The sequence below is a fragment of the Lepidochelys olivacea genome (assembly GCF_965140295.1).
Source record: "Lepidochelys olivacea isolate rLepOli2 genome assembly, chromosome: 1".
Lineage (NCBI taxonomy): Eukaryota > Metazoa > Chordata > Testudines > Cheloniidae > Lepidochelys > Lepidochelys olivacea.
Genome location: NC_140411.1, coordinates 168,164,455 through 168,174,597, shown reverse-complemented (window position 1 = coordinate 168,174,597; position 10,143 = coordinate 168,164,455). Strand labels below are relative to the sequence as shown.

General features: G+C 43.8%; 1 protein-coding gene across 1 annotated transcript; it reads left to right on the top strand.

Moving 5' to 3' along the window:
- Positions 1-1,977: 1,977 nt before the first annotated feature.
- SOD1 (superoxide dismutase 1) lies at positions 1,978-9,893 on the top strand. The gene is made up of 5 exons (XM_084623944.1): positions 1,978-2,162; positions 4,935-5,028; positions 5,788-5,857; positions 7,591-7,708; positions 9,609-9,893. The coding sequence occupies exons 1-5, from the start codon at positions 2,052-2,054 to the stop codon at positions 9,717-9,719; spliced, it is 504 nt and encodes a 167-aa protein (XP_084480070.1). The 5' UTR covers positions 1,978-2,051; the 3' UTR covers positions 9,720-9,893.
- The last annotated feature ends 250 nt before the right edge of the window (positions 9,894-10,143 follow it).

Below are 10,143 nucleotides of genomic sequence, written 5' to 3'. Positions count from 1 at the left end.
CTTGCTACCCCCTAATGCCAGCCCTGGCTTTTAATCTACTGGATATGGAGAAAAACATAACATTGGTGTGGCACAGGTGGACTGGGGAATTTTTATATCATGTTGGGGGGCCTCAGAAAGAGAAAGGTTGAGAATCCCTGGTGTAAATGACTACAGAAGGTGTAGGGCAATGGAGAATCAGATCATTTCAGTGCTGTTCACACCAGGCTACCATGCAGTGGCAAGTGCCCTTGCATTCTGCTTTCTGATGGTGTTCGTAAACCCCTTTCTCTACATTTCAGAATTTCTGCCTGGATGTAGCCAGACTACTTTCAATGTCTCCTGTGAGATTGAATGCACCCTTATCACCCTCAGTGCTTGCTGACATGGGACTGTAGGATTAGACCCTATCTTCCCTGTCCTCTATCATCTTCAGGCCTTACTTGCTACCCCTCATTCAGTACAATGCCTTTTTTTTTTAAACTCAAGGAAACTTAAGATGCTGGTTTGCCTCCCTCCCAAGTTGGCTGAGTCATGTCCTCTTTGTCTCATTTCTCTTTGACAATTTTAAGGCAGTAAGAGATTTTTCAAAATAGTATGAGCAAAATTTTACATCTCATGGATATTCATGGTGAAACTGATATGGAGGAGGGCTGCTTTGACTTCAGGCTGTAATGGAATGATGGGACCAAAAGGTTCTATGAGAATTGGAGATATGTGTCAACTGGGTTATTAGCAAGCAGATAAGCCTAGAAGCTGGATGAGATGTGCCTTGCTAAAACCCTGGTCTGACTAGAAGCAGGATGAGAGGTACGCAGCTAAGAACAATAATAAAATCTATCTCCAACTAGGGATAGATGGGCCTGATGAGCTGCTGTCTAACTATCATAGAATCATAGAATATCAGGGTTGGAAGGGACCCCAGAAGGTCATCTAGTCCAACCCCCTGCTCAAAGCAGGACCAATTCCCAGTTAAATCATCCCAGCCAGGGCTTTGTCAAGCCTGACCTTAAAAACCTCTAAGGAAGGAGATTCTACCACCTCCCTAGGTAATGCATTCCAGTGTTTCACCACCCTCTTAGTGAAAAAGTTTTTCCTAATATCCAATCTAAACCTCCGCCACTGCAACTTGATATTCAAACTATGAAAGTATCAATAAACAGAGTTCTTGTTTTATTCTAATATAAATGGGATAATTGCAATTTAGCCCCATCTCCACAGGCTGAGGGGGTATAAGAACATAAGTGTAGTGATGAGGTAATTTTTTATAAAAGACCCTGTATTCAAGCTTGTAACCTTTTTTATGTAACAAGCCCTGAAGATCTGATATTCTCTTTGTGGAAGCTTCAGAAAGCTCAGTTTGCTGTGTGCAACAAATTCCAGCCATTTGTAATGTAGGATCACAGCCTTACACCCAGCCAAAGGTAGGTAAGAAAGAGACCTGCCACCTCCCAAATGGAAGGAGGGCACCCAGGGACACACACTGAGGTAAAAACAACAAGGAGTCCTTGTGGCACCTTAGAGACTAACAGATTTATTTGGCATAAGCTTTCATGGGCTAGAACCCACTTCATCAGATGCATGGAGTGGAAAATACAGGAGCAGGCATAAATACATGAAAAGATGGGAGTTGCCTGGAGAATCTAGCCACTAATCTCCCTGAGCGCAGGACTGAGGCTGGATTACCTAGAGGTACATGCCCCCTTAGCCCTCAACCCTGCTTCCACATTGGTCTCTTATACTCCGTCTGTCATGCCCCCCCGGCCTCCCTGCACCCTTCAGCCTTCACCTAGAAAGGCGGCCGCAGAGTGACGGGCGGCTGCCCCTTGATTAAGAATGGGGCGGGCGACAGCGCTCCCTCTCCCGATTGGTGGGTTCGGGTAGTGGATTCTGCCGCCTGGATTGGCTGAGCCTCTCCCGAGGCGGGCAGAGCTGCGCAGGCGAGCGTTGTGATTGGCTAGGCGGCGTGGTGGGGCTGCTATAAGTGGCGCGGCAGGGGGGCGGGTGGGGACTTAGGCGCTGGCTGTGGTGCTGGTCGTCGGTCCCTGGCAGCGCGGTTGAGCAGCGGGGCCATGGCGACGGTGAAGGCCGTGTGCGTGCTGAAGGGGGAGGACCCCGTGAAGGACCCCGTGAAAGGCCCTGTGAAGGAGCCCGTGAAGGGCGTCATCTACTTCGAGCAGCAGGTCGGGCACGGGGGAGGGGGGCTGTCCGCGGCCCGGGGCGGGCTTGCGTCATCCCGGGGGGCGGGGGGAGGAGAAGGCTGCGGGGTGCCGCCGGGGTGAGCCCTGGGCAGCGCGCGGGGGCTCTGCGCGGCTCGGGGCGGGCGGGAAGTGCTGAGTCACTGCGGGCGGAGCGAGCCGCGCGGGGTTTCTCCGGGGCGGGCCGGGCCGGAATAGGCGCCGCTGCCCCGGCGGGAACGGGGCGCTGGCCCGCGGCCAGCCGCTGCCCGCTCTGATGCAACCGGCAGTGCTCGGAAGAGGAGACTGCGCGGCTACAGAGGTCAGTGCGCGGTGGCTCGGCAGGCGTTGGCGCCCCAGGGCGGCGGCATGGAAGGGCTGCTCCACAGTACGAGCTCTTCCCCTCCCCGCCTCCTTTTAATGGCGTCCAAGATTTGATTTTTGAGAGCTGTCTCTGAGCAGCTTCGCCGCCTGGGGAGTAGGGAAGGACGCCCTGGGAGTCCGGTTGCTGAAGCGCCACCTCCACCGCGGCCCCTGTTACCGCTTGAAATGGCGTTCAGGAGCCAGTCTCCCGCCACTCGGGATCAGCGGGGACAGAGCTGAAGGGCTTCTCTGCGCTAGAGAATTGAACCACTTGTGACTGCACGGGCTAAAGCGCAAGTGCTTCAGTGTGACTACGTTGGCTCTGCTAACCCGGTTCAAGTTCTGCCCGTGTTCTCCGTCGCACTTGCCTAAATCTAGGTTGCGCTCACCTTTGTGCGTTCTGGAAGACTTCGCAAAGCCACCAGTGCATAGGGGACAGTATTGGGAGGACTGACTGAATCGTATTCAGTTTGTCTACCTCCATATTTGTGGCAAAAAGCAGTTGAACGTAAGCTTCAAGTTCCTAAACCTGCTGAAAGGCTGTTTCCTGAACTAGTTATTACACCAGTTGTAGACCATTTAATGTACGTCTGCACTGCCCACGTTACAGTGTGGTTGTACTGTGATGTGGGCAGTGCAGACATGCTTTATCGCTGCGGGAAAGCTCTCCCAGGAATAATAAAAAAAAACCCACCCTGAATGAGAGGCAGTAGCTTTATCCCCGGGAGTGTGGCTCCTGGCAATAAAGCGCTGTCTATACTGGTGCTTTTCAGCACTAAAACTTGTTGCTGGGGGGTGTGTCTTTTCACGCCCCTGAATGATTAAAGTTTTAGCACTGAAAGTGGCTGTGTAGACATAGCCTTAGTCACTCTGGATGTGAAGTGTCTTTTGGGCTGAACTATGTAATAGTATGGAAAACTGGGAATAACTTTGCTTTGAGTCTTCTCTGCAGTTGGGCACTGATACCCCCACTACTGTGTCTGTGCTGGCACGATGCCGTTGGCACTGCCCTAAATGAGGGGCAGGGCAGCCATGACACCTTGCCGAGCCAGTGTTGCTCTGAGATCATCTTGCTCAGCGCAACCAGTACTTGGCAAGACTTGTGTGTGCTAGTGCTCCTTACTTGACCCCTAAGTGTTACTCAAATAGTAATGTGCATAACAATGGTTCCTGGTAAACAGAGCCACTAAAAACAGTGCATGGGAAACGTAGTTTTATAACTGACCTATTAAACTAAAGAGGTAAGGCGGGTGGGGTAATATCTTTGGCCCAACTGCTGTTGGTAAGAGAGAAGCTTTTGAGCCACACAGCTCTTCTGCAGGTGTGGGAAGGGTGACAGCAAAATGCAAGGTGGAACAGATTGATTAGCATAAATAGTGAGCACATATTGTAAGGCAGTGCTACTCAAAGTGGTGGTCTGTAGACCGGTGCCGGTCTGTGAGCCATCAGCTACTGATCTGCGTGCACATGGGGAAGGGGGGGGGGGCGAAATAGCTTAAGAAGCTCTGTTGTAAGGGACCGTTCAAGGTAGAGTAGCCTGCAATGCCTGCACAGTCATGGGAAAAAGGGGTGGGGGGAGGTGCTTATCTGGTGTCTCTGTTTAGTCCATGATTTTTAGTTTAGCAAAGTAGTGATTTTAAACTCCCAGGCTCATCTTTTTGAAAGTGTTGTGCAGGTTTAAAGCAGTTAAGCAGTATTCAGTACCATGGAAAACCTTTCTTGTACAGCATACTGCTTAAACTCTTGTCTTCAATCATAATTATCAAAAGTAGCACCTACATGGAAATTCTGCAGATAGAAATTACTAAACTGCCTACCTAAGAGGGCTGAAAACAGAGGAGATGATCCAGAGGTTAAAATATCCTTTACATAAATTTCCAGAAAAAAATTAGGCTAATTAAGATTACTTCCAGACTAAACATAAAGGAAAATCACCATATTTATACTGCAAGCTGCAGAGTTTAAAGCATGAAAACAGGGTATTTTTAAGGTGAAGTGTATACACGCCCTTGAAAAGGCACATAGCTCTTGACAAGGGTCTTAAGTTACCTTGTTGGGATCAATATTTTTCTTGAACAGCGATTGTTTTGGAATTATAATACAGAAACCAATTTTCCTACTTTACGTAAGAGGTCAGGTCAAAAGACTGCTTTATATCTTCATTTGAGGCTTGAATCAATAAGTCTTCGCTATTGCTGGATGGACTGACTATATTTCATGAAGTCAGTTGTCATAACTACTGCATCAGTTGTTCACAACTACAAAGTGCTGTACAAACTATGGGACTGCAAGGTGTAATCTCTCCATTCATTAGAAAGCCTCTGTTGCAGTTTTATCTGCTGCCTTAAAACTCTACAAGTCCTCAACTAGTTGTTATAGACTAACAGAGAAATAACTTTCTTTTTCCATTTGAAGGGTAATGGACCAGTAACGCTCTCAGGAAGTATTACAGGTTTGACTGAAGGAAAACATGGCTTCCACGTTCATGAATTTGGAGATAACACAAATGGTAGGGTTCTTGTCTGGGCTCTCTTGCTATAGCTAAACTGTATTCTGACACCTTTTAAGTTTATTTTACTGGACATGATTGTCCTTAATACCATGTCTTGTGGTCCTATAAAACTACTGTAGTGATACTCCTACTGGAATCAAACTCCTGTGTAAATTCAGTTTCTGGGTACTGAAATAAAAGGCAAGCAATATAAAATGAGGGTCTGTCCACTAGTTGCTAATAGCAGTATCTCACTTCAAGAAACTGATGGTATATAACCGCTGCATCTGAGCTACCGATATTCTAACACAGTAGCTTTAAATCTGAAAGCAGTTGGGCAATGGAATGGAACATGAGATCAGCTAGCTCAAATTTGGATAATGTTTATCTGGTCTGCGCCCACTACTGGGTGGATAGACTTTCAAAGTATCATTTTCAGCTGAAGCTAAGATTGCCCCATGTAGATATGGAAGGTTAAATCTCCAGTGAGTCAATCTGAGGAAGCTTGTCCTGACCATACTCTAACATACCATGGATAAAGAGCTCTGGAAGTTCTCAAAGAAGCATCTCTTCTGAATAAACTCTAGTGGGTGTTTAGGGCAACAGTCATTTATCCATCTTTGGGTGGAAAGTGTCACATTATTCTTACAGGAAATAGCTACTGAGTTGTATTAAACTTATATAAGGCATCTTGCTGGGGAAACAGGTACATTTATGGATCAGAAAGAATACTCAGTTATGCAGTAACTTTGTACTGAAGACTGTAACTTGTTACAGGATGTACCAGTGCAGGTGCTCACTTCAATCCTAATGGCAAAAACCATGGTGGACCACAGGATAACGAGCGGTGAGCATCAGTGTTTAACTTTTTTTGCATTCTATGGATCTCTGCTAGAGAGGCTGGTCTCAACACCAGTTGCGCCATCACCAACTGTCCCTCTGAAACTGGTGTAAAGTTCACCCTCTGCCATTGGCCTTCCTCAGTCTTCAGCCACTGCAGTCCAGTTGTAGATTGGAAACTGCAATATCCGGCTATTATGGGAGTTGGGGAATGCCCCATACTCCTAGTAAACAGGAGTTCTAGTAGAAGTGAGTGTGATTAACTTCAGCATTTAAGTGTTGACTGTAATGGCCTGCATAAACTTTTATTGCTTATGTAGTCAGTTTTGTAAGCATCTTTGGAAAAAGATTACAAAATAGGAGTCTGAAGAACTAGACTTCTGAGCCTTCCTTCAGTATCAAGTTAACAGTGGATTTTTTTCTTTCAAGGACCATTTAAAAACTTTCTAGATGTTTTGGGGGAAAACTAGCATAGCAATTTTAAAGGAAAATTGTATGCCTCTAAACTAAAACTCTAGAGGATTCAGCAAAAAGCATTGGGGGGGAGAAATGATTGACTTAAGCATTCTCTCTAAAAGCTTCTGATATTGGCTGCTGTCAGAATACCAGACTAGACTAACAACTAGTCAGTAGTGATTCATCTGTCTCCAAATTATATCTCAGTGTGGACTTCCAGATTTTCAAATTCCTGGGTAACTAGAGCAAGCACAAAGTCTTGGTGTCTTGCCTATAGTTTATTTTGCAATTCATAAAATACAGATGTCAGAAAAGAAATAGTACAGGCAATGATGCTAGTACAAGCAATATACAGCCAAACACTAACAATCTCAAATTGATTTGGACATTGGGTATAATTTAAATGAGTAATGTACATAAATTCACCAAGAGTATTTCTTCTAGAAAATCCTGGATTTTAAAGAACAAAAGCAAATCTAACCTGTCCTTTCTGCCCCGCCCCCGCCTTGATGAATGCATGTCCCAGTTGTTGAGAATCAGATAATAATGGGAAACACAAGCTGGGGAGAATGTTCCACAGTAGGGTAGAGCCCTGGAAAATGCCAAATAAGGGCACTTCTCCTAAGAATAGAATAGCGCAAATGGTCATGAATTTTTATACTCCAGATCATTGAGGTACCTACTAATTTTTTTTCCTCTCAGCTGGCAGCTTACTTTGATTCAAATAGCTGTTCACAGCAAATATTGTGGTACTGTATCAAAAGCTTTAAAAGTGTGGCTACTTATGCCCTTGTCCGTAAGCCAGTTTACAGTTCTGCCTACTTAAGATTAATAACATTTGAGTACATAGTAAATGTTACAGTATGGTAAGTGTGGGCAGATCAACTTTACCAGCTGGTGAGTTTTGATGCATTTTGAAAAGATTTTGTAGGCTGGACTGCCACCTGTCCTAGTTCAAAATAGTAGCTATACTTTGTGGTCTCCAGAGCTCTGCCTGGGACTGAAGTTAAACATGTTGGCAGATTTCCCTTATCCTTCAATATCTGATTCTTTTAAATAGTGTGAGGACTTAAGTTGGGGAGAAGGTGGGGTTAGGTGGCATGTTTTACTCATACTTCAGTTCAAAACCTGGTACAAAAGTTGTTGTCACTTGCATTAAACAAGAAAACAGGAATCTAACACCATGTTGCTCACTACATGGAGAAGCTAATACCTTTTCTACTGGCAAATGATTCAGACTTAATGTCTCAAGACTCAAATGACTTCTATTTCTGTGCATTCTAGGCATGTTGGCGATCTTGGCAATGTGATTGCTAATAAAGAAGGTGTGGCGGAAGTGTGTATTAAAGATTCTTTAATTTCTCTTACGGGATCGCAGTCCATTATTGGACGCACCATGGTGGTAAGTATCAGCTGACTAGTATCTGTATTAAAGTCTTGAGACTGAAATCTAGTACAGTGTACCTGTACTACAGAATCTACCATTCTTTGACTGAAAAATCTGAACCAAATAAACTGAATCAGTCACAGTTTGTAAATAGACCCTGTAGTATTAACTGAACTATTAATTGAAATTGGGTGTCTAAAGACAAGCTAAATGTCAACACTAGCATTTCTGGGTACCTTAAACTAATTAATTCTTCAATTCAAACAAATTTCTGGGGTTTCAGAATCTGTCTTCTCTATAGATTACTACTGCAACAATTCTGCTTTTGCCAGCAAGAATCTAAAAACAGGGACAGTGTCATGACTTCAGACTGCAGATTATTGTATTTTTGTTTAATGAAATTATCTGAAGCTTTGCAGAATTTGAGTGTGAACACACCTAACAAGCAGCTGTAGCTGTGTGTAAGTCATGTTGAAGGATGACTTTAAAACATGTGCAGTTGTTCTCTTGCATGAACTGTAGCTCCAAAACTTGAAGTATCATTTTAAATGAGTCATGGCCAACTTGATGTACGAGTTGCATAATGAAGGCTTTTATGTGTGAGGGGAGAAGATACCAGTCTCAACATGGAAGGTTAAAAGCTACTTGCACATCAAAGGACTGGAAAATCTTGATCCACCTTAAAGGAAGAGGTGGGGAGAAGCTGAACATGTTGGAGACCTTGAGCTACATACATGGAGTTCTGCTGTCACCTAAAGCATTTAATGATTGATTGGTGCGACTTGTCACGCAGTTGACTCCAACTACTTGATTTCTGCAAGTGTCTTCCTGGCTTCTGGCAGGCTAGATTCTGAAACTCAATCACTCCCTTCACTTAATTTTTGCTTCTTTCTAACTCTCTCCTGCCAAGTCTCATTCAGTGGGTGAGATACTAAAGACAGTTGGCTAGAGGAAACTGGATCTGGTGTCTTTGCTTTGCTTCCTCTAGTATTTAGGTGTGGCTTTCAGGTAACTAGTTTGACTACAGGTAATCTGATTCAGTGAAGGATTTGACAAGAGGCACTCTAGCAACAAGGGTCTATAAAGTGACTTAATAGTAAAACTGCTAACTCTGTTAGCAGCAACTTAATTAGTGCCATAACACTGACTCTGGATCTCTATTGTAGACTACTGTACTTTAATGCAATTTTCTTGTTCAGGAGGTATACTATGCAAGGTAACTGGTGTGATGCAGTAGCATCACTGGATTGTGAATGTGCTATAAAATCACTACTGCTCTTATTGGCCTGCATCAGTGTTTGACCAAGCAGAGAAATGACTTGTGCCATCCATTAGGTTTACAGCACAGGTACTAGCTATGAATGCTTTAACCTACTACTTGCTATTGAAATCTTCCTGTTGGCTTGGGTCCCCGTTACAGGGATGAATTTGAATCTTAAATAGCTTAACACTCCCATTTTGGGTAATGGTGCCAAGATTTTAAGGCTTGTATTTCTAAATTTGGATTTTAACTTGATGGGCACTTCAGCTTGCAAATAAGAACTGAACTGGAGTTTACTCTTATGGCCAATCTAAACTTAAGGCAATACTATGCTCATAATTACTCAGCATGAGTGTCAAGTTAGGTGCACTTTAATATTCAGCACAGAATTATTTGAACCTTGCTCACTCTAATCAAACTCTTATCTGGAAGTGCTTAACTTCTAAGACACTGTTTCCAGCAACATGAGTGAAGTAGATCTTTCCTCAGTATATTAAACTAGATGGCAAAAGCTTAACTGGTTTTGGTGATGTGAACTAGAATTCAGAGGGAGTACTGCCATTTAATCACTTAAGCCGCATGGCTAAAGGTTGAAATGTTAATATCTTGCCATTTAACATGGGGTTAATTCTTAATCCATTTTTTCCCCTTTAGGTCCACGAGAAAGAAGATGACTTGGGTAAAGGAGGAAACGATGAGAGTTTAAAAACTGGCAATGCTGGTAGTCGTCTGGCTTGTGGTGTTGTTGGAATAGCTAAACTCTAAATATTGACTACTTAGAAGCACTTAAAGTGCAAATGATAAGTAGGCTATATAGCAATGTACATTGTTCTGGCAAAAGCTTTCTTTAATCTTACTGCTATTTTCAGTATGTATTGGCTAGAACAGTATAAATGACTTAATTTTGTATGTGTACTGCAATTAAAATGTTGATGGAAATATGTAGTTTTCTGTTAATCTATTCTAAAGTAATCTCTGTATGATTAAAAAAACACCCTTAAAGATGGATAGGGTCAACAGCAACTTGCATGTATGCAGTGGTTTCCAGTTCCTGAAACCTTAAGTGCACCAGTTCCTTAAGGCCTAGAACATGGTTTTACTGTTAGTATTACCTTCTATAATGAAGGGACATGGTTATACACCAGGGTAACAGCTGCACTGGAAGTCATTCTTTCAACCCCTAGCACCA

Excerpts from the sequence above, each read along its gene's own strand:
- SOD1 (XM_084623944.1), top strand. The coding sequence starts at position 2,052 with ATGGCGACGGTGAAGGCCGTGTGCGTGCTGAAGGGGGAGGACCCCGTG. Across the intron at positions 5,858-7,590 it reads GGACCACAGGATAACGAGCG|GCATGTTGGCGATCTTGGCA; the intron begins GTGAGCATCAGT and ends TGTGCATTCTAG. Across the intron at positions 7,709-9,608 it reads TTATTGGACGCACCATGGTG|GTCCACGAGAAAGAAGATGA; the intron begins GTAAGTATCAGC and ends TTTCCCCTTTAG.